General features: G+C 42.4%; 2 protein-coding genes across 3 annotated transcripts; both read right to left on the reverse strand.

The window, feature by feature from the left end:
* Positions 1 to 1631: 1631 nt before the first annotated feature.
* LOC106586242 (lysosomal cholesterol signaling protein) lies at positions 1632 to 19029 on the reverse strand. 2 transcript variants are annotated; one of them, XM_014173301.3, is made up of 15 exons: positions 18944 to 19029; positions 17665 to 18190; positions 17069 to 17468; positions 16136 to 16307; positions 15884 to 16039; positions 13959 to 14042; positions 13637 to 13757; positions 13375 to 13459; positions 13184 to 13274; positions 12876 to 13098; positions 11115 to 11233; positions 8614 to 8709; positions 8449 to 8513; positions 8216 to 8353; positions 1632 to 6417 (listed from the first exon to the last, which is right to left on the reverse strand). In XM_014173301.3, exons 2-15 carry the CDS (start codon positions 18089 to 18091, stop codon positions 6222 to 6224), a joined length of 2373 nt encoding a protein of 790 aa, XP_014028776.1. In that variant the 5' UTR covers positions 18092 to 18190; positions 18944 to 19029; the 3' UTR covers positions 1632 to 6221. The 2 variants fall into 2 exon arrangements, with proteins under 2 accessions (XP_014028776.1, XP_014028778.1); XM_014173303.3 differs by having other exon boundaries at positions 1632 to 6469.
* A 215-nt stretch (positions 19030 to 19244) lies between these two features.
* On the reverse strand, positions 19245 to 24532 carry LOC106586082 (acetylcholine receptor subunit alpha). Its single transcript, XM_014172944.3, has 8 exons — positions 24350 to 24532; positions 24200 to 24244; positions 23741 to 23850; positions 23161 to 23356; positions 22706 to 22943; positions 21011 to 21234; positions 20208 to 20447; positions 19245 to 20115 (listed from the first exon to the last, which is right to left on the reverse strand). The coding sequence occupies exons 1-8, from the start codon at positions 24530 to 24532 to the stop codon at positions 19984 to 19986; spliced, it is 1368 nt and encodes a 455-aa protein (XP_014028419.3). The 3' UTR covers positions 19245 to 19983.
* Between the last annotated feature and the right edge of the window lie 207 nt (positions 24533 to 24739).

The raw sequence follows: 24739 nt of genomic DNA on the forward strand, positions 1-24739 counted from the left end.
AAGATGCTGGAGGAAACAGGTACAAAAGTATCTATATCCACAGTAAAACAAGTCCTATATTGACATAACCTGAAAGGCCGCTCAGCAAGGAAGAAGTCACTGCTCCAAAACCGCCATTAAAAAGCCAGACTACGGTTTGCAACTGCACATGGGGACAAAGATCGTAGTTTTTGGAGAAATGTCCTCTGGTCTGATGAAACAAAAATAGAATTGTTTGGCCACAATGACCATAGTTATGTTTGGAGGAAAAAGGGGGAGGCTTGCAAGCCGAATAACACCATCCCAATCGTGAAGCACGGGGGTGGCAGCATCATGTTGTGGGGGTGCTTTGATGCAGGCGAGACTGGTGCACTTCACAAAATAGATGGCGTCATGAGGATGGAAAATTATGTGGATATATTAAAGCAACATCTCAAGACATCAGGAAGTCACAAATGGGTCTTCCAAATGGACAATGACCCCAAGAATACTTCCAAAGTTGTGGCAAAATGGCTTAAGGACAACAAAGTCAAGGTATTGGAGTGGCCATCACAAAGCTCTGACCTCAATCCTATAGAAAATTTGTGGGTAGAACTGAAAATGCGTGTGCAAGCAAGGAGGCCTACAAACCTGACTCAGATACACCAGCTCTGTCAGGAGGAATGGGCCAAAATCCACCCAACGTATTGTGGAAAGCTACCCGAAACGTTTGACCTAAGTTAAACAATTTTAAGGCAATGCTACCAAATACTAATTGAGCGTATGTAAACTTCTGACCCACTGGGAATGTGATGAAAGAAATAAAAGTTGAAATAAATCATTCTCTCTACTATTATTCTGACATTTCAATTCTTAAAATAAAGTGGTGATCCTAACTGACCTAAGATGGATTTTTTACTAGGATTAAATGTCAGGAATTGTGAAAAACTGAGTTTAATGTATTTGGCTAAGATGTATGTAAACTTCTGACTTCAACTGTACGTCCAATATATAGTCTCATTTGCAACTGTTGGACTAACGATTAAACCCTAGATCAGTGAGATGCAGGCAAGAGTGTGCAAGGCTGTATTGAATGTGTCATTGTCACCTTGATTACTCACATTTTTTGTCTAGACCTGTGCACTTACGTTGTAAACTTTCATTCTTAAGCTAGGTTGTAGCAACCTCACGATGGGTATTGGGAAAATGAGTGTCATGTAATAACCTAAACCTACCAATGTTATATTTAGCTGGGTGAATGGAATATGAATGAGTCCTCCAATATGCTGTAATAGAAATAAGGCCATGATCATAAAAAATAGTCATCTCTGATCTTAAAATGACACCGGTCGGTGTCTATCTAAATGGCCAGGGGTTGTTTCAAGACCAACTCCTGCATGTCCCACTATGCAAAATAATACAGAGTAAACAAAGCATAAGTAGTGGAGGCAAGAGCTTGGCCTCGTTTTACCATTGAGCAGTTTACTGAGTGATTTGTATAGGTTTATTTGAAGTAAAAAGAGAGGACATCTTTTCATTGTCACATTCGGTCTTCAGGCATCCTGTTCCACCCCGAAAGGCCCGGCAGGAAGAGCCACACCCGCACTTTACCACAACATGTATCCATCAGTTCTGTTTTAACCCAGTATAAAAGGAACCACATAAGCCAGAGGTGCAATACAGCAGTTTATTTGTTTAAAAAAAAAAAGGCATGGGAATCATAGAAGAACATGCAGCATTAGTTAGCTTCAAAGTGCATGATACCGTACATTCTCTTTTAGTCAAGTGACATGTAAAAATGTAAAGACAAATCATCATTCAAACATTCATAATGCCAAACAAGGTGAATACATGGCTCAATTACCTTACTGGCAACAGTTATAAGCACAATCCCATTAAGGAAAAAGTAACATGACTCCAAAATAACTCCAATAATAAAGAATATTGCATTTCATCTGGCACAGTCGGTATTGTACTTTTTTTTCTCCCAACAAACCTAAAACCAAAACAAACTGGAATTATAGTTGTGTATTTAAAAAACCCAATATATTTATTTTTAGCCAAGAATCATTAAAATAAGTTAACAAGGCATCAGTAAACATGTTGTCCCCCATGAATGATGCAGAAATAATGAATATTGAATGGGCGGAGCTTATAAACTCAGCAAAAAAAGAAACGTCCCATTTTTCAGGACCATGTCTTTCAAAGATAATTCGTAAAAATCCAAATAACTTCACAGATCTTCATTGTAAAGGGTTTAAACACTGTTTCCCATGCATGTTCAATGAACCATAAACAATTAATGAACATGCACCTGTGGAACGGTCGTTAAGACACTAACAGCTTACAGACGGTAGGCAATTATGGTCACAGTTATGAAAACTTAGGACACTAAAGAGGCCTTTCTACTGACTATGAAAACACCAAAATAAAGATGCCCAGGGTTCCTGCTCATTTGCGTGAACGTGCTTTAGGCATGCTGCAAGGAGGCATGAGGACTGCAGATGTGGCCAGGGCAATAAATTGCAATGTCCATTCTGTGAGACGCCTAAGACAGCGCTACAGGGAAACAGAACGTAGAGCTGATCGTCCTCGTAGTGGCAGACCACGTGTAACACATGCACAGGATCGTTACATCCGAACATCACACCTGCGGGACAGGTACAGGATGGCAACAACTGCCCGAGTTACACCAGGAACGCACAATCGCTCCATCAGTGCTCAGACTGTCCGCAATAGGCTGAGAGAGGCTGGACTGAGGGCTTGTAGGCCTGTTGTAAGGCAGGTCCTCACCAGACATCACCGGCAACAACGTTGCCTATGGGCGCAAACCCACCATCGCTGGACCAGACAGGACTGGCAAACAGTGCTCTTCACTGACGAGTCGCGGTTTTGTCTCACCAGGGGTGATGGTCGGATTCGCGTTTATCATCGAAGGAATGAGTGTTACACCGAGGCCTGTGCTCTGGAGCGGGATCGATTTGGAGGTGGAGGGTCCGTCATGGTCTGGTGCGGTGTGTCACAGCCTTATCGGACTGAGCTTGTTGTCATTGCAGGCAATCTCAACGCTGTGCGTTACAGGGAAGACATCCTCCTCCCTCATGTGGTACCCTTCCTGCAGGCTCATCCTGACATGACCCTCCAGCATGACAATGCCACCAGCCTGGCCATGTCAGTGTTCTGCCACGGCCAGCGAAGAGCCCGGATCTCAATCCCATTGAGCACGTCTGGGACCTGTTGGATCAGAGGGTGAGGGCTAGGGCCATTCCCACCCAGAAATGTCCGGGAACTTGCAGGTGCCATGGTAGAAGAGTGGGGTAACATCTCACAGCAAGAACTGGCAAATCTTGTGCAGTCCATGAGGAGATGCACTGCAGTACTTAATGCAGCTGGTGGCCACACCAGATACAGACTTACTTTTGATTTTGACCCCCCCCCCCCCCCCCCTTTGTTCAGGGACACATTCAATTTCTGTTAGTCACATGTCTGTGGAACTTGTTCATTTTATGTCTCCGTTGTTGAATCTTGTTATGTTCATACAAATATTTACACGTTAAGTTTGCTGAAAATAAACGCAGTTGACAGTGAGAGGACGTTTTCTTTTTTTGCTGAGTTTAGGTTCTTATGGGAAACGTGTTGCTCATGAGGGGCTGCATATACAACAGTGCCTTCAGAAAGTATTCAGACCCCTTGAGTTTTTCCACATTTTGTTACGTTACAGCCGGATTCTAAAATTGATGAAATAGTTATTTCCCCCTCAATCAATCTACAGACAATACCCCATAATGACAAAGAAACAAAACTGTTTAGAAATGTTTGCTAATTTATTACAAATAAAAACCTTAAATATAATTTACATAAGTATTCAGACCCTTTACTCAATACTTTGTTGAAGCACCTATAGCAGGGATTACAGTCTAAAGTATTTTTGGGTATGACACTACAAGTTTGGCACACCTGTATTTGGGGAGTTTCTCCCAGTCTTCTCTGCAGATCCTCTCAAGCTCTGTCAGGTTGGATGGGGAGCGTTGTAATACAGCTATTTTCAGGTTTCTCAAGTGATGTTCGATCGGGTTCAAGTCCGGGCTCTGGCTGGGCTACTCAAGGACATTCAGAGACTTGTCCCGAAGCCACTCCTGAGTTGTCTTGGCTGTGTGCTTAGGGTCATTGTCCTGTTGGAAGGTGAACCTTCACCCCAGTCTGAGGTCCTGAGCGGTATGGAGCAGGTTTTCATCAAGGATCTCGCTGTACTTTGCTCCGTTCATCTTTGCCTCAATCCTGACTAGTCGCCCAGTCCCTGCCGCTGAAAAACTTCCCCACAGCATGATGCTGCCACCACGCTTCACCGTAGGGATGGTGACAGGTTTCCTCCAGACGTGACACTTGGCATTCAGGCCAAAGAGTTCAATCATGGTTTCATCAGACCAGAGAATCTGGTTTCTCATGGTCTGAGAGTCCTTTAGGTGCCTTTTGGCAATCTCCAAGCGGGCTGTCATGTGCCTTTTACTGAGGAGTGGCTTCCATCTGGAAGTCCTTCTGGAAGGTTCTCCCATCTCCACAGAGGAACTCTAGAGCTCTGTCAGAGTGACCATCGGGTTCTTGGTCACCTCCCTGACCAAGGCCCTTCTCCCCCTATTGCTCAGTTTGGCCGGACGGCCAGCTCTAGGGAGAGTCTTGGTGGTTCCAAACTTCTTCCATTTAAGAATGATGGAGGCCACTGTGTTCTTTGGGACCTTCAATGCTGCATACATTTTTTGGTACCCTTCCCCAGATCTGTGCCTCGACACAATCCTGTCTTGGAGCTCTATGGACAATTCCTTCGACCTCATGGCTTGGTTTTGGCTCCGACATGCACTGTCAACTGTGGGACCTTATAGACAGGTGTGTGTATTTCCAAATCATGTCCAATCAAATTAATTTATCACAGGTGGACTCCAATCAAGTTGTAGAAACATCCAGGAAGAACAATGGAAACAGGATGCATCTGAGCTCAATTTCGAGTCTGATAGCAAAGGGTCTAAATACTTATGCAAGTAAGGTATTTCTGTGTAATTTTAATACATTTTCAAAAATGTAAAAAAATAAACAGTTTTTCCTTAGTCATTATGGGGTACTGTGTGTAGATTGCTGAGGAAAATTGTTCAATTTAATTCATTTTAGAATAAGGCTGTAACTTAACAAAATGTGGGAAAAATAAAGGGGTCTGAATACTTTCCGAAGGCACTGCATGTACAAAATGACGGGACAGGAGATATGCTTGTTCAAAGTTCTCAGTTGATTACTATAGCGCCCCCCTTGGGCCAATTAGTGTAATTTTGTAAATGCCGGGTCTCTATGGCAAGATGCATCATTCATCCAAGTTTCGTCAAAATCCGAGATATCGTGTGACTAATAATGTACGAACGGACGGAGAATTCAAACAATAAAATTCTGCATTCATAAAATTTGACACCATTCTGTCTTCATTATTCAAATATATTAAAAATAGATCTAGCTGCCATATCTATTTTAAGTTATAAATTATGGCCAAATTAAGGTTATTTAGAATACACAGCAACATGCATTTACATTTTTTATTTAACTAGACAAGTCAGTTAAGAACAAATTCTTATTAACAATAACGGCCCACTTGTAAAGCCCCCCCGCCAAACCCTCCCCTAACCCGGACGACGCTGGGCCAATTGTGCGCCGCCCTATGGGACTCCCGATCACGGCCGGTTATGATAGAGCCCGGGATCGAACCCGGGTCTGTAGTGACGCCTCTAGCACTGTGATGCAGTGCATTAGAACTCTGCGCCACTCGAGAGGCCCATTACAGACTTGCATTTTCAATACCTGACAAATACCATTCTTGCCATCCAAACTAAATAAATAACAATCTGAGCCTTACGGTATAAAAGTGTCATCAAGGGGATACAAGCTGGTCTGTATAACTTGAGACGATAATGCAAGATATTTGACATCCATAATTTGGGCCGGTCATTTTTACCTCAGCCTCTTTGACAACTGTTAAATCTCGTTATGCATACAGTGCCATACAAAACCCACAAAGAAAATAGGCAGTTTAAAAGAAAACTAACAAGTGCTCAATGCTTCTACTGATGCATATTTCCATGTGCAAAACAATAAAAGCATTAAAAAAAGTCAACCCATACTGCTAGTGCTATGTATGTAGCCACCTGGATTCAGGTCTGGTAGATAGCTGATCTATTTTTCATCATGTGCCTCTGGGAAACAGAGACTGGGCCTACCCAGGGGCCACCTTATGCTGTGAAGCAGTAGTGCAGGTTGTCATCTTTGAAGCCATACTCCTGGGTGATGTGCTGGAGCACCCCACCCTGATGCAGCCGGACCCCGTAGAGCAGCGCCTCTCCTCGGTCCTGTGACAGACCCACCTGCAACAGCCACTCTACCAGCTCACTGCCAAGAAAAGTGTCCGCCACTGTCCTCTCCCCACACCTGTGTGTCAGAGGAAGGATTCACCAACCGGCCAGTTAGGCACTCCCCACAGCTGACAGGTCCAAGTGGAATATGAGAGAGAGAGAGAGAGAGAGAGAGAGAGAGAGAGAGAGAGAGAGAGAGAGAGAGAGAGAGAGAGAGAGAGAGAGAGAGAGAGAGGGAGCAGATAAAAAGAAAGTATTCTTTTTAAAGAAAGCCTTCAGAAAGTATTCACACACCCCTTTTCACATTTTGTTGTATTAAAATGGGATTCGAATTGATTTTGTCATTTTCTGTCAAGATCGACACAAAATACTCAAATGTCAAAGTGGAATTTGTAAAACAATGAATGCAAAATAAAACACTATATCTTGATTAGATAACTATTAAACCCCCGAGACAACCATTTGCATGTCTTGCCATATATTTTCAAGCTGATTTAAGTCAAAACTAACTCTGCCACATTCACCATCTTCTTGGTAAGTAACTCCAGCGTATATTTAATCTCCTAGTGTCTGGTGGAAAGCAGACAAACTTGTTTTCCTCTAGGATTTTGCCTGTGCTTAGTGCCATTCAGTTTATTTTTTATCCTGAAAGAAATCCAGAGTCCTTAATGATTACAAGCAAATCCATAACATGATGCAGCCACCATTATGCTTGAAAATATGGAGAGTGGTACTAAGTAATCTGTTGTTTTGTATTTGTCCCAGACATAACACTTGTATTCAGGACAAAAAGTGAATTGCTTTGCCACATTTTTTGCAGTATTACTTTAGTGCCCTGTTGCAAACAGGATGCATGTTTTTGAATATTTTTTATTCTGTCACTGTCAATTAGGTTAGTATTGTGGAGTAACTAAAATGTTGTTAATCCATCCTCAGTTCTCCTGTCAAAGCCATTAAACTCTAACTGTTTTAAAGTCACCATTGGCCTCATGGTAAAATTGCTGAGCGGTTTTCTTCCTCTCCGGCAACTGAGTTAGGAAGGACGCCTGTATCTTTGTAGTTCACCATGCTCAAAGGGATATTCAATGTCTGCTTTTTTTTTTTTTTTTACCCTTTTACCAATAGGTGCCCTTCTTTGCAGGGCATTGGAAAACCTTCCTGGTCTTTGTGGTTGAACCTGTGTTTGAAATTCACTGCTCGACAGGGACCTTAATAATTGTATGTGTGGGGTACAGCGATGAGGAAGTCCTTTAAAAATCATGTTAAACACTATTATTGCACACAGAGTTAGTCCATGCAACTCATGTAACTTGTTAAGCAGATGTTGACTCCTGAACTTATTTAGGCTTTCCATAACAAAGGGGTTGAATACTTACTGACTCAAGACATTATCTTTTTAAATTAATAAAAAATAAATGTATTACTAAAATTCAACCTTGACATTATGGGGTCTTGGGTGTAGGCCAGTGACAAAAAAAAACAACAGTCTCAATATTATCCATTTTACATTCAGGCTGTAACAAAACAAAATGTGGGAAAAGTAAAGGGGTGTGAATACTTTCTATAGGAACTGTAGCTAGGATGTCACACCGAAACAAACGCAAGAGAGAAGTGCTCAACACAACCCATGCACCAAAACTCATGCAAAAAATATATTCATATTAGGGATGATCAATGGGTATAATGCAGTTGTTACACAAACTGTGTCAGACTGTCAAATCATAAGCAAAGTTGTGAATTACTGCATAATATGGGAGGTTTCATATATACTGTGAGCCGTTTTAGGAAATACACAGTGGGTGCACAGTAAAAGCAGAGGGTCTATTGAATCCCCGAGCAGAGCAGCCCTGTAAGGTGACTAATTGACCCCTCACCTCTTCTGCTGGACAATGTCCTGGACACACTGCTCTTTGTGGTATCTGATGAATTGAGTGCAGGTCATCATGATGTCATCAGATACAACCAGTTGAGGCTGCTCCTCTGGCTTCCTTCTATGCCACAGACAGGATATCCTGGCCACAGGTCAAAAAAAATGTATTCAAGGCTTCTTATTCAATACCCAGCTCACTACTCAATTATATGAAATGCATTTCAGTGAGCCTCTTACTTCTTTTTAAACGGCAGTATTATCAAATGTTTGTCCAGGCCAAAAAGCCCGAACGAGATGAAGCCCTGAGAACAGCAAAACACAGATATGTAAACACCACCACCATTGAGTAAATACAGTTGCTCCAAATCCCAATGTGTCTATGGAGACCAACATGTACGGTACCTGTCCATAGTTGATCACAGCACAGAAGAACTGCAGCTCTAAGTAAAGTCTCCCAGGAACTCGACTAAAAAGCCACCACAGGCAGCTGGACAGGTTCTAAAAACAGGGGAGAGAGATTGAAACAGGGATTGTCACACACGCTCAAAATTGAAGGACAGGACAGTAGTAAAACAACTCAACATACAGGCTCTGTCGCACAAGGCCATTTCCATGCAAAAGGACCCATGAGCACCAACATGTGAAGTTCATAGGAGCACATCAAATTTGGTGTCAAATGAAAGCTAAGAGGATATTTTTGAGAAATGAAGGCATATACATTTTCCAACCATTCATCCTAAAATTAGGAATAAGCTAAGGCTTTGATTTCTGGTCAAACCTTAAAAAGGTATTATAAAAACATCAAAACACAAATGTTAAAGTTAACAGGATAGTTCACCCAAATGTACACATTGGTTTCCTTACCCTGTAAGCAGTCTATGGACAAGGTATGAAAGCAATCCATGCTTTGGTTTAGTTGCCCTGGTACAGTTTCCACGTGGCACAAATCACATTCAAGTCATGGGACCGATATTGGCTTTTTTCACGCATTATGTCCAAATCACCCGAAAGTATCTAAAAATTATTGTGAAGCTTAAAGTCACTTATAGATGTTTTGAACATGTGCAAAAAAACGCTAATATCATTCCCATGACTTGAATGGATTTGTGCCACAAATGCTAAAACATTAGCATGTGGAAACAGTGCCAGGGAAACTAAACCAAAGCATGGATTGAATTCATAGCTTGTCCATAGATGGCTTAGTGCGTACAGGGTAAGGAAACCAATGTCATTTTGGAATTTGGGTGAACTATCCCTTTAAGACCCTTACCAACTAATATCAACATTTACATTTCATTTTGCAGAATTGATTTGCCTTCTGTAACTTTACGAAATATTGCCTAGTGTCTTCTCATTTTGTATCAAAAAAACCACATATCTTTAAGATGTATTCAAATTTCTCTCCCTCATGAGGGAGGATAATGAAAATTCACTGAAGTAACAAGAAAAAGGTAAACCTACCAATTATAGTGTTTTTACTGATAACAATTTTGTTAATGATTTATTATGGGATTTAAACTGTCATTCTGTTAGGAAATCCAAAATAGAATCACCGGAAAGAAATCAGTAACAGAGTGAGTGCAATTAAATGAGCTAAAATGGGAAATGAGAGTAGTCACAAACCCCAGTTGAGGCACCTGTTACCACCCTCCCTTCCTTCCTTCCCCTGGCATACTGTCCAACTGATCATTATGAAAACACTCTCTCACCCAGCCTTTCTCCTTGTCTACCTTTCTTTTCTCTCCAGTTAACCTTATCAGTCCCGAGACCCCAGAATTTTGGGGGGGCTTTTAATTTATCTGACTTTAATGCATCTGCATGTCCAGCCCTTATATTTAGCCTCAAAATTAAGTATTAACCATTCTATTTTCAGGACGACAAGTAGAACACGAAACAATGACAAACAGTTGTATTCATGAGCTTCAAATAAACACGTCAATAAAGGGCTCCCGAGTGGCGCAGCGCTCTACAGCACTGCATCTCAGTGCTAGAGACGTCACTACAGACCCTGGTTCGATTCCAGGCTGTATCACAACCGGCCGTGATTGGGAGTATCATACGGCGGCGCACAATTGGCCCAGCGTTGTCCAGGTTAGGGTTTGGCAGGGGTAGGCCGTCGTTGTAAATAAGAATTTGTTAACTGACTTGGCTAGTTAAATAAAATACATTAAAAAAAAAATCTACCTTTTAATTAGTGGGAAAGTAATATCAAACTAGTCAGTGACAACTGTGTGGAGATTGGAGTTTGTGACAGCAACTATGTGAGCTGATTACAGTATTATAGATACTGTCCTTGGATTTTCTAGAAGAACCCCATACCTTCTGACGACTCTGGTGTAGCTTGAGTGTCAGAGCAAAACATGTGCGTATTTGAGAGTCTCAGCTTTTCTAGATAGCTTTTAATAAATTTGTATCTGAAAACATTTGGACTCGACAGACATTTTTGTAAAAAAATAAATAAATTATATATACATTTTTTTAAATAAAAAACGTTAAAAAAACCCCCACTGATTTAATGGATGAATACAACCAAGAAGTCTGTAGTTCAAACACACAATGTTTAAAAGGGGTTAGAAGTCCAAATCGTGTCAGCATCGCGGTGGGACTCATTGGGTTAATGTCACCTCTCTCGGCTCTTACTGACACCCATCCACGAGCCCCCTCGCTTTCCATTTACTGTAACCAGCGTCCTCACCCACTGAGCAGACGGACATTCGATGTCCATGGACATAAAAAAAAATTGTTGACATCTTGTCAGTCCAAATCTGAATCAAAGACCTCTCTGTTTCACAAAATTGGACAGCACATTACAGTACAGTAAAGAAAGAGGTCAGTAAAGTACAGTACAATAGGGTTTAGTAACAGTCTCAGCGTCATTCTGTAATAGTGAGTCAGTCACTCACAGCTAGTAGGCTGACGGTCAGTAGCAGGCACAAGAGCACATGGCGGGCCACCTGTCTGTCTGCCACCTGCTTCTGCTGCTCCTCCTGGGCCAGTAGACAGCCTGGTGACTCACACTGACCTGAGGGAGACCACAGAGCAAACACACTGTTAGTGACCTACAGGGTGATGACATTACCAAAAGTATGTGGCCACCTGCTCGTCAAACATCTCATTCCAAAATCATGGAGTTGGTCCCCCCTTTGCTACTATAACAGCCTCCACTCTTCAGGGAAGGCTTTCAACTAGATGTTGGATTTTTTTACATTTTACCTTTATTTAACTAGGCAAGTCAGTTAAGAACAAATTCTTATTTACAATGACGGCCTACCGGGTAACAGTGGGTTAACTGCCTTGTTCAGGGGCAGAACGACAGATTTGTACCTTGTCAGCTCGGGGATTTGATCCAGCAACCTTTCGTTTACTGGCCCAACGCTCTAACCACTAGGCTACCTACTGCCCCACAGCTGCGGGGACTTGCTTCCATTCAGCCACAAGAGCATTAGTGAGGTCAGGCACTGCTGTTGGGCGATTAGGCCTGGCTCGCAGTCGTTGTTCCAATTCATCCCAAAGGTCTTCGATGGGGTTTAGGTCAGGGTCCTGTGCAGGCCAGTCAAGTTCTTCCACACCGATCACAACAAATCATTTCTGTATGGACCTCGCTTTGTGCACTTGTGCATTGTCATGCTGAAACAGGAAAGTGCCATCCCCAAACTGTTGCCACAAAGTTGGAAGCACAGAATCGTCTAGAATGTCATTGTATGCTGTAGTATTAAGATTTCCCTTCACTGGAACTAAGGGGCCTAGCCCGAACCATGAAAAACAGCCCCATACCATTATTCCTCCACTAAACTTTCAAGCTGGCACTATGGTAGTGTTCTCCTGGTATCCGCAAACCCAGATTCATCTGTCGGACTGCCAGATGGTGAAGCGTGATTAATCACTCCAGAGAAAGTATTTCCACTGATCCAGAGTCCAATGGTGGCGAGCTTTACACTACTCCAGCCGACAATTGGCATTGCGCATTGTGATCGTAGACTTGTGTGCGGCAGCTTGGCCACGGAAACCCATTTCATGAAGCTCCCGACAAACAGTTATTGTGCTGACGTTAGTTCCAGAGGCATTTTGGAACTTGGTAGTGAGGGTTGCAACTGAGGACAGATGATTTTTACGCGCCAAGTGCTTCAGCAGTCAGCTGTCCCGTTCTGTGAACTTGTGTGGCCTACCACTTCGCCACTGAGCCGTTGTTGCTCTTAGACGTTTCCACTTCATAATAACAGCACTTATAGTTGACCGGGGAAACTCTAGCAGGGCAGAAATTTGACAAACTGACTTGTTGGAAAGGTGGCATCCTATGACGATGCCACGTTGAAAGTCACCAAGCTCTTCAGTAAGGCCATTCTACTGCCAATGTTTGTCTATAGAGATTGCATGGCTGTGTGCTCGATTTTATACACCTGTCAGCAACGGGTGTGGATGAAATAGCCGAATCCTCTAATTTGAAGGGGTGTCCACATACTTTTGTATTTACAGTGCATTCAGAAAGTATTCAGACACCTTCCTTTTTCCACATTTTGTTACGTTAGAGCCTTATTCTAAAATTGATTAAATAAAACTGTTCCTCATCAATCTACACACAATACCCCATAAGAAAAAATGTAATCAGCATTATAAACTTGATTAACTAGTATTATTTACATGACATAAATCCAGCTAACATATACCTATGTTGATGATTCCAGTTCCGGCTGGCTCAAACATGTCACGGATATCTGGGATAGTTTGGGTATCTGGGCCAGTCTGGGGCCTCAGATCCTCAGTAGTGCCTAGCATAGAGTCTCTCTCCAGGACATGGTACTTTGAGTCCCACGTGCCTCGACGAAGGCCCACCAAAGAGCACCCGCCCAGCACTATGCTGAAGGCAAGCACAACTGAGGTGCAGATGATCTGCAGAAGACACAAAGACAGAAGGTCAGGATGATGAGGTCATGTTCTTTGAGAGGTGCCGTCTTCTTTCCCCAGTCTGTCTCACCTGGGGTCTTCCATAAAAGAAAGCCGAATCGATGGTGTCAGGCATCCTCTCCCCAGTTACGAGGAGCACTGCTGCCACAAGGGCTGGGACTCTGTTGACATCAGATACGAACTGTTTGAGCAGCAGATTCAACAAAAAAGGTCCCTTGGTTTCCAATAACTCAATTATTCAGTGGAAAGCTCCTGACTCACCCCCAGCCTGCAATCACCAGGAAGCCTGGCGCAACCTTCAGCTCACCACCTCTCTTCATCAACACAAGGGAAAGTGCTATCAGACCTAAATCAAAGCAACATGGACTCTATGGTGAGAGAATCATTGCTAGACTCCGCACCATTCACATAAAAAATAAAAATAAAAGAATCACAGTATGTTAACATACAACACAAAAGCATACAATAAGAGAAAATGGTGGTATTATAAATGTTGACGGTTGTGTGTGTGTGACAGACATACCTGGCCATACATAAGTACTGTACAGTGAGCCGTACAACAGTGTGAATGTCAACACGTGTCCAATGAAGCGGTCTTGTCTCACGACAAAGTTCCACATGATCATGCTAACACAAGCTAGAATCTGGACGCATGGAGAGGCAAAACGTCAATAGACAGCAGCAAGCAATCCTAAAACGACATTTAGACAGTGATATTGCCATTACGGCTTTGTACTATGGACAATATGATATGTACAACATTATTCGATGGACATACTGATACAATACGCATATGGGATGGGTGTTTTGTGAAAACTAACAGATATTCAAAAGGCAAGCCTTGCCTGTGCCAAGAACAGGTTGACGGTGAACATGTGAGGTAGTCTCTTAAACTTCTTACTCAGGAACATGACAGTAACTGTCCAAGCCTGTAACAAAAAGATAAGAGATCTCAACATCAGATATGCTTGTCTACACATACCATACAGAAACGGATAGCATACTTATGTAAACTGCAACGGCAATTTCATCATCTCAGATCCCAATAAACACCACATGCATTCTAGAGCAGTAACATTCAGTGAAACTACATCACAGGTTATAAGAAAGGTCATATGTCTAGACTGTCAAAAAAATGGGCAGCCTAGAGAGAACAAGAGAAAATAAACCGTCCTAAATGAAAAGCTGCTCTCTGTGTTTTACTAGCATCATGTTGCCTTGAAGTTAAACTGAGGCAACATTATAGGAGGAAGTCAGTCTCACGTATCATATCATTGGCACCAGACAGAGACATCCTGCTGATGACTTTGAACTGCCTGGTTGTAAGTCATATCTCCACCCCTACTATTCATAGACTTCCTGCTCTAAGCTTTTCAATATCATTGTTTCCATTTTCAATACCGAATCAACTTAGCCTAGTCTAGACAGTATCATCTAACAGTATCACAGTATCACCTTTTGCGTTCATTGCACGCAGAGTCAGGGTATATGCAACAGTTTGGGCCACCTGGCTAGTTGCGAACAAATTTGCCAGAATTTTACGTAATTATGACATAACATTGAAGGTTGTGCAATGTAACAGGAATATTTAGACTTAGGGATGCCACCCGTTAGATAAAATACGGAACGGTTCCGTATTTCACTGACAGGAAAAACATTTTGTTTTCGAGATGATAGTTTCCGGATTCGACCATATTAATGACCTAAGGGTCGTGTTTCTGTGTGTTATTATGTTATAATTAAGTCTATGATTTGATAGAGCAGTCTGACTGAGCGATGGTAGGCACCAGCAGGCTCGTAAGCATTCATTCATACAGCACTTTCATGCGTTTTGCCAGCAGCCCTTCACAATGCATTGCGCTGTTTATGACTTCAAGCCTGTCAACTCCCAAGATCAGGCTGGTGTAACCGATGTGAAATGGCTAGCTAGTTAGCGGGTGCGCGCTAATAGCGTTTGAAACGTCACTCGCTCTGAGACTTGGAGTAGTTGTTCCCCTTCCTCTACATGGGTAACGCTGCTTCGAGGGTGGCTGTTGTCGATGTGTTCCTGGTTCGAGCCCAGATAGGAGCGAGGAGAGGGACGGAAGCTATACTGTTACACTGGCAATGCTAAAGTGCTTATAAGAACATCCAATAGTCAAAGGTATATGAAATACAAATCGTATAGAGAGAGAAATAGTCCTATAATTCCTATAATAACTACAACCTAAAACTTCTTACATGGGAATATTGAAGACTCATGTTAAAAGGAACCACCAGCTTTCATACGTTCTCATGTTCTGAGCAAGGAACTTAAACGTTAGCTTTTTTACATGGCACATATTGCACTTCTACTTTCTTCTCCAACACTGTTTTTGCATTATTTAAACCAAATTGAACATGTTTCATTATTTATTTGAGGCTAAATTGATTTTATTGATGTATTAAGTTTAAATAAGTGTTCATTCAGTATTGTTGTAATTGTCATTATTACAAATACATCAAACAAAATCGGCCAATTAATCGGTATCTGGTTTTTGGGCCTCCAATAATCGGTATCGGCGGTGAAAAATCATAATCGGTCGACCTCTAATATGAATGGGATAATGTGAAAAGAAGCTTTAGTACAATCAACACCTGCTTGTAGGTTATAATTTCCTGAAGTCCGACCACCCTGCCTGAAATAAAATAAATAACCAGCACAAAGCCAGTTGAAAAGTAAAGATTACAGTTAATGATAGTTCTTCTTTGATAATGATGGGAGGCGGGGGGGGGGGGGGGAGAAACTCACCAGTGCAACTAAGCTGATGATGCTGACATTAAAGCTGACATTCTGCAGAGAATCCATCAATGGCTTAGGGTCCATCCATGGTATTGTCAGCAACCAAGCAGAAACATACATTATGGGAGCTGAGAGGAATGTGCTTATTACCATCCCTGAGGTAACCTGTTAGAAAAGAATACACAAGAAAATAATGTGACACTGTCCATGTCTTCATATGACATGCACTTCTATCCATATAGAAGAGAGGAGATGACTTACAACTTGGAGCTCCATGTTATAGTGAGCAGCATAGATGGCCACACTGGGGGCACTAGGGAAGACTCCATAGAGGAAGGCATAGTTGGAGAGGCTGGAGTGTTCGAGATTAGAGCTGGTGTTGTCAGCGTCCAGCAGCTCCACCGTCTCGCGACAGATCAACGGCATCACCAACCTCCGGAAGATCATACATGTTAAGTTTCATTGTAATGTTACGGTTGCGAAATGTTACAAGATAAATGCCTGATTCATTCACAATGAATCATCAGGTAAGAAAGAAAGAGACTATATTTTCAAGGGTCTGGCTCGTAGCCTGGTCCCAGATCTGTTTGTGCTTTAGCCTACTCCATTGTCATGGACTTGAGGCTTACTTCCTCCTATAATGTTGCCTCAGTTTAACTTCAAGGCAACACGATGCTAGTAAAACACCGAGAGCAGCTTTTCATTTAGGACTGTTTATTTTCTCTCGTTCTCTCTAGGCTGCCCATTTTTTGACAGTCTAGACATCCCTCAGCCGTTTACCAAAACAGTGGTGGGGTTTCCGCTTTGTTATCGTTTGAAATGCAGATTCTCCCTTTAAGATTGCATGAGAATAAATAAAAGGTTTGAAGGTCAAAAATACTGAAATGTGGATGGGTGCCAGTATTCAAGAATGTTTGTAGTACACAAAACAAAATGGTAGTCATGTGCCAAGGTTGCCTGGTGTAGCAGACCAATACGAATCCACAGTTAGCTCTGAGTCAATAACAGTACACCTAACACTTAATTACAATGAGATGTGATCTCATGTCCTGACACTGTGTTTTTAAGTACAGTATGAATGTGTATGAACTGTAGGCCATTATGAATATGAAATAATAGAAGCCTACATGTGTAATAATAACTTAACATTCTTAAACTCAAAACAATCCATCATAAATCCCCGTAAACACTCACAGTTTTGCTGTGATGAGCAGGATAAGGGCTACAACCGTGGACCTGGTGAGCTTCCCCAACTGGCCCACCATGGAGAGGCCCAAGTAGAACAGAGCTGCTCCTCCAAAAGAGTTGGCCAGGCCGTCCACAAACTGCTCCATGAAAGCAGGGATCTTCTGGGCCAGGATGAAGTGGAAGATAATGCCAATAACAACCATGAAGACCATGGGGTTCTTCAGAACCTGCAGGATGACCACACCCACTATCTGGAGTTTGCTCTGCTGCCGGTCTCTCTGATCCCTCCACTTCTGGATCTCACAGAAGGCAAACCCAATGGGGTTGAGAAGCATGAGGGACACCGGTGCTACCAGGTAAATGTACTGTAGATACTCTGGGTGTGTGTTCTTGTACAAGGCCTCAACTGTGAAGAAAGGTACAGTTCAGGAAGTTCCCTTTTAGGGGGGAGAGCAGAGTGAATTAAACTTTTTGTCACAAACAAACAAGATTTTAAAGTATGACATAAAGACCTATTTCCTTTGTTCTGAGGTTCTGCCAGGAGGCTATCGATTTTAAAAGGACTGAAAGTGAAAGGATGGAAAGACTAATACAACACTCACCAATCGGGTATCCCAAAGCAAAGTCATTGCTTTGAGTAGCAAAGATGGAGAATAGGCCAGCTTTGCTGAAGCGAGTGTCAGGACTGGCAACCAGTAGTGTAATCACACACACAATGAAAAACACAGACACCTTGGCGATGAGAATACTCCACAAAAATGGCCAGATGACATTCCCAAAGTCCAAGAGTACCATGTTCTTAAAGAGCAATGCTGGGAGGGCAAACTTGGACACAAAGTTCCCCAATCCTTTGGCCTGTGTGGATGTGATGATGTTTGCTCGACCAGCAATGTAGCCACACAAGATGATCCCAAAACACTCCAGGAGTGCTGGGAAGAGCTTGTCAATGGACATGGTGGGAGGGGTGTCAGAGGGATCCAAGTCCCCATATGAAAGGTTGAGGTTGTTACTGATGGCAGGTACCTCCATTGTGGCGCTGGTGGTTTAAATCCTCAGATATCAGCTCTCATGCCTGGCCACGCTGATGGGGTTGCTGGTGTCACTACCAGTTACTGAAAATCTAAAATACTTGGAGAACAGTCAAAACTACCATTTCAATTTGACGTCTCTAAAACTGCATCGTTGGAAAAGGGCTCCTAACTTAGTAAGCACTGTTGTATTCGGCACATGTGACAAACAACATTTGATTAGATTTCGATTTGAACCCTTTATACATGGTAGTTACATAGGTAAACCTCTCAGCCCAATTAATGTCCCAACAGACTCACGAAGTTGAGTCCTGAAGCTAAGGTATAACCACCATTTACAGGGGTTTCTAGATGTAACGTCAACGTTGAGCACAAACTCGTAGTCTTTTACAGTACCTACTTTGTCAGAAGGATACATCGCTACAATGTAAAATGTTAGATACAACGTATCACTCACAAAAAAAAATGTAGATCAACTGTTCTATAATACACGTTAGTGAAAATATGGATAAACATGCATGCACCCAGCAATCTGAGCTAATTAATGTATGGTCAAAAACATGTCTAGCATTGCTATTAGCTTGATGAAAAATAGAGCGCCATTCTTTAAAAAGACAACTAACGTAGCTAGCTACCAGTACCTACAGATAACAAGGCATGGAGTTCGAGAGGGTTGGCTAACTAAATGACCTAGCTAGCTAGCCAATTCACCGAACTCTAGCCAGTTAGTACGTGCGCTATTTATAAATAGGTGACAACATGACACGCTAGTTTGCCAAATGCCAATATACGGGGTGCTATTTAGACTAGTCGACAAAATGACTGTAAAAAAAAAAAAGACAAGACAACTTACCGGTATCTCTCTATGTCACAACACCCCGCAATTTCCTTCTTGTTCTGACAGCAAACTACTTCACCAATCACATTAGACTACATGTGGGGCCGGGGGGCCTATCACGTGGTCACAATTCATTCGTTTGAAGTATTCAGACCTCAACGTTCCACAATGTTTCACATGCAGCAGTACTGTTGAGATACTATTGCATTTTTGATAGCATTGATTGTTCTTTCACTTGTCAATAAGCATTTTCTTTTATCTAAAATATGCACAATATCCAACTTAGTAGACAGATATAGAAAATTGACAACCAGGGTCAAGTATAAACTTTATTTGAATAAATAATGAATGAAAACACATAAATGAATGAAAACATATCAAATACATTGAGGACCTAGAACAAATACCTTGATTACAATAAACTTGATTAGAATGTGGATCAACTGCTCTATAATTAATACACATTAGTGAAAATATGGATAAACATGCACCCAGCAAACTGAGCTAATTGTATGTTTCAGGTAAGACCCAGATGCAAAGTCAAAGTAACAACAGTTTATTAATAGAACAGGGGCAGGCAAAAGGCAGGTCAAGGGTAGGCAGAGGTCAGTAATCCAGATAGGGGGGTCAAAGATACAGGACAGCAGGCAGGGTCAGGGTAGGCAGAATGGTCAACACCGGGAAAACTAGGAAACAGGAACAATCAAGCGACAGGAGCAGAAGGAAAACCGCTGGTAAGCTAGACAAGACAAAACAAACTGGCAACAGACAAACAGAGAACACAGGTATAAATATACAGGGGATAATGGGGAAGATGGGCGACACCTGGAGGGGGGTGGAGACAATCACAAAGACAGGTGAAACAGATCAGGGTGTGACAAATTGCAAACCACCCAATGATAATTAATGTTTATACTGTTAACATGAGGGTCAAAAACAGCAGCAAGCAAGTCTTCACACAGCAATATTTTACTTTTAGAGTCACTTGGGCCCAGAGTTTTTCCTGGTCAGGTAAATAAAAACGTCTGGCACTATACATGACACACAGCAGACCTCTAGGGCGTCATGCTCAGCTCAATGAGACGGCCTGCGAACACCCCCAGTGTGCCAATGATGCACACCGCCATGAACACACACAGCAGAATGTGATCCAGCACCATGGCTACAAACTTCCACTCTTCAGCAGCCTGGGAAAAGAGGAGAACAGTTAGAAACACATAAACGGATATATTTAAGGAGAAATCTGTGGGAAGGACGGAAATTAATTCCAGAGTCTTACACTGTTGGACTCCTCATCAGATTTCATGGTCTCAGCGATGTACTTCACCCCCTCAATAGCACTGCGTACATCTGGGTTCTTGATGATGGGGGACTGGTAGGTGACTGCAGTAGGGGTGGGTTTGCCTGAGATGTCTGAGATGTCAAAGTCAGCACCATAGATGTTTTTATCCTGTTTTTCCTTTGCAGGACGTTTCATTGTTGAGAAAAACATGAGGTTGGGAATGGTGTCAATGAAAATCTGTGAAGAAAAAATAAGAAAGGAAGTTATACTGAGACAGGTAAAATACCTACAATGTGCCAAATTCAGACACTTATCTGGCTCCTCAATTTAACAATATCATGGTCAAATCAGAAAATACAGTCAACTATATAGTTATACAGTAAACAACTTCAGTCATCTATATTCTGTCACTAGATGGCAGTACTGGGGAGGGCACTTTTTTGTTGTTGGAACTATTATAAAGACTTGATACCACAGTGTCTGCCATGTTGTTTCATGAACAATTTGTGAATACTGTATGCTTAAAAATAGATACATTTCTAAACTCTCACACACTCATAAGATTCACAAATCGGAATGCACAAGTCATCCCGTGTCATGTCATTTACCATGCAAATGAACCCAAATGTTATTTTTAGCAAAGCACCATGCTATTCAAACTTAATATTTACATTCTAGTCATTTAGCAGACGCTCTTATCCAGAGCGACTTACATTTAACTTAAGACACTCTAACACCGTTCATATGTATTTTTATTTTTTTCAAAAACGAATTGTTAGAAATGTGCCAGCTGTTCCAACCTTGCGAACCCAGGGGGACATGGTGTGAGTGCTGGGGGAACGGTGGTGGGTGTTGATGACGATGACAGTGATGATGATGGAGGCAATGACGAAAACCATGGTGAAGAGCATGTACTTCCCGATGAGCGGCACAGCACTGGATGTGGAGGGGATGAGCTCCACGATGACCAGCAGGAACACAGTCAGAGACAGCAGGACAGAGATACTCAGAGTCATCTTCTCACCTGAGGACACAGATGTTCACAACACTCAAGTCTGCAAAAGCAGACACATACAGAAGCATTCACCTATGAAGAAAGGCACAGTTGGAGTTTGCGATGAATGCAAACTATGTTCCGTTGTGACATAAGGTTATCATTTTCACAGTTATAATTGTCACATACTAAATCAGCCATTCATTCAGCACGCAGACAGCTTTCAACAGTTCAGTGGAGAACCCAGGCTCATGAAGAGACTGAACACATGCTCATAGGAAGACAACTAAGCTTCATAACATCTAACTGTTGTTGAACAATGTCAGAGCAGTTAATAACGAGGTAAGAATGGGTAAAGCAAATACTACAGTCACAGCATTGCTCCAGTGCAACTCAACTGTGACACCCTTTACAATTGAATTGAAAGAAAAAAAAATCAATAAATAGTCATTTGGTCTCAGGACTTGGGGAGCTAATCCCCCCTCTGGTTGGTCCCCTTCTCTCAGATTAATTACATGAGGGTGTGAAGTGAGTGAAGTGATCATTATGATAATTGATCTTCTGCATTGCTGCACACTGCAGCTTCAGAGAGAGACTGATAGCGAGAGGCTGTCAGTGGCGTCACACCCTTTAGGGCACTAACTCGTTCTGACCACAGGGAGGAGTAGTCTCTGTCACAACTCTTACAGGCTTGGTTCCACTGACCTCCTCCAACCTCTCATTCAGTCCTCCACTAGATGGGTAGGAATTCTGCTTATAAAAAAGAACAGTGAGTTGGAGCCTGAACAATATTGCCTATACCATAGCTACAAGCAGGAGTAAAGAAATGAATCATTTAATCTGTCCCTTCCTTACGCATAGGCTTACACACAAACAACCTCAGGTAAGCAAACAGACACACAGACACACAGACAATACAATTCTTAGTATGTGTTATTTTTAGTTGAGCACCTTCACAACCAGAAGCCAATTTCCTGCTATTCTTCACACGTCTGCTGGGGTGTGTGTCCACAACTTATTCACAAAGATTCTACAGTAGAATGTGAACTATGTGTTGTTTTTGCTGTTCAGTCAAATCAGTAAACCAAGAGGACTTCCATTTTGCATCTCAGACCCTCCACAGCATCATACTGTAGCCGCAGCCCTATCCGAGTTAGGCAGCCAGAGATGTATTATACATGAAAGGAAAGGCCTGCTCACAGACATGGCAGCACACAGGGTCTCTGGGTAATGAGGCAGGCCTCAACACTGGGAACAGGGCCAGATGCTAGCTGAGACACATCACTGTTACAGCTAATGTAACTACTAGGAACTTCTGACGCCCAGAGTCAGTTAGGAGGACAAGCGTGTAGTTGTACCAGCTGATACAGGTACTTCACAACCACTACATAAACGATCAATGTCGCAGCTATGATGACAACATATATTTCAGTTCATCTTCAGCCACTTGAAAAATAAAAGGGATTTAGAACTGAAATGATTGAAGTGATGCAATACCAACCAGAGTCAGTGGGCAGATAGAAGACGAGGCCAGTGAGGAATGAGAAGAGCATGCAGGGGATGATGACGTTGACGATGAAGTAGAGGGGCAGCCGCAGCATCAGGAAGTGGTAGGTGATGTCCAGGTAGGGCGTGTCTGGGCAGCAGGCATAGTACACCCAGTGTTTCCAGCTGCGGTAGTCCTTCATCACCCACTCTCCACTCTCCATGAAGTTACTCAGGTCAGGACGGTCGCTGTCCTGGTGGAGACAGGTAATAAAAATGTATTAAGGAAGCAACTGACCAGAAATGGCACAACCTTATTGGAAAGTTTTAGGACGTGGGGTGTTTTGTAATGGGACTTACAACAATATGTCAAATCAGCACTGGGCTGTATGTGCATACACAGCTGTATCACAGGAGATACACAGGGGATCAATTAGAGAAATATGACAAAATAGTGATGGTGATTATTACGGGATTGACGACAACCAAGTTGCCATCATAGGTCCAGGTACCCAGCTTCATGCTGCAATTCTGCAGGTCGAAGGGGAAGTGCAACACGATAATCTCACAGTAGCTCTTGAAGATGGCAGGGGGGTTCCACGTGATCATGCCAGTGTGCTCCAGCAGCACTTTGGTCTCGTGAACGATGGCAAAGTCACCATCAGCACTGTGGGCACACACAAACACGGGCATCAGCATGGGAGATAATGTTAACACAGAGGGACGTCACTGCCTGGGGCTTGGCATGGCCCTGCCATCACAGCATCCACACAGGCCAACCAACCAGAGCTGAGACTGGTACAGGTTGCTGTGGCATAGGAGCTGGTTGTCAGGGAGAAACAGCAGTGTGTCAGACGCAGCATATGGTGTGGGGGGAACCTGTGATATAGAAGCCAGATTTAGCCCGATGCTATGTGAGCTGTTACCCACTAGGCACAGGGAAAGATGGGAAACATCATGACATCCAGTCTGTCTGTCTGGTGACATTTTATCACAGTGAGAGAATGGTAAAAAATAAAGACATTTAATGCAAATATGTCCCGAATCTTACTTGTTATAGAGAACGAGGTCAGGGCGCCAAATGTCAGTGGAAGGCACTCTTATCTTTTTGATTCCACCATAATCCTCAGGATTCCATTGCAAGTTCACGTCCTTCCATTGCTGGAAAATGACAGTACAAGGTACAAAGAGCATACAAAGAACATTTCAGAAAGACTATTTGAAGTTCCTGAAATGAAGTCTGATTCAGATGAAATTGACAAAGAGGGATCATTTCAACATGGAATTATTCCAGATAATGTTTTGTTACAGTTTCTTTAAAATTGATATAAATCAACGGTTTAAAGGGATTGTTTACTGTATCTTCAGAAATAATTCTGGAATTCCTTCTATTAATTACCCATACTTACAACTTCCTTATCATTACTCTCTTACAAAATAGCCAGAAAGAAAAATACTTTAATCTCATATTTATATTGCCATGTTGATACAGGAAATGGCAGAAACAAACCTGTTTCAGTCGAACGTTGCTGTTAACAATCTGGTTGACCTCATCCTGCAGAGAAAGATAATTGATTTTAGTTTCTACATAGTGTTTGACAGTGATGTGAATTGCATGATAAATATTGATTGATATGGGATGGTATGATATCTTTCTTACCACACTGATGAGTTGAATGAGCTGCAGGCCAACTGTAACCACCACTGGGTCCTTGAAGTGAGCGACAGGACGCACCACCTTGTTGTAACCAGTAAATAGGGTTTTCACCAGACGGGTCTCATCATCAGAGCCCCAGGCAGAACCTACAAGGAACACAGAGACAGCTTGGTGTATGGCTCGCATGGTACAGTTTGGGGTTTACAGCATCAGAAGAATGATAGGCAGTGGTTAATGTAAGTGCAAATAGTATATTTATTATTAAAGGGCTTCCTTCCTTCCTCCCTCATTCCTTCCTTCCTTAATTACTTTGAATCTGTCACGTCCTGACCAGCAGATGGAGCTGGTGTAGTAGTTTGGGGGTCAGGACGTGGCAGTCTGGTGTGTGTCTTG

The sequence above is a fragment of the Salmo salar genome, chromosome 25 (genome assembly GCF_965601325.2).
Source record: "Salmo salar chromosome 25, fSalSal1, whole genome shotgun sequence".
In the NCBI taxonomy this organism is placed as follows: domain Eukaryota; kingdom Metazoa; phylum Chordata; class Actinopteri; order Salmoniformes; family Salmonidae; genus Salmo; species Salmo salar.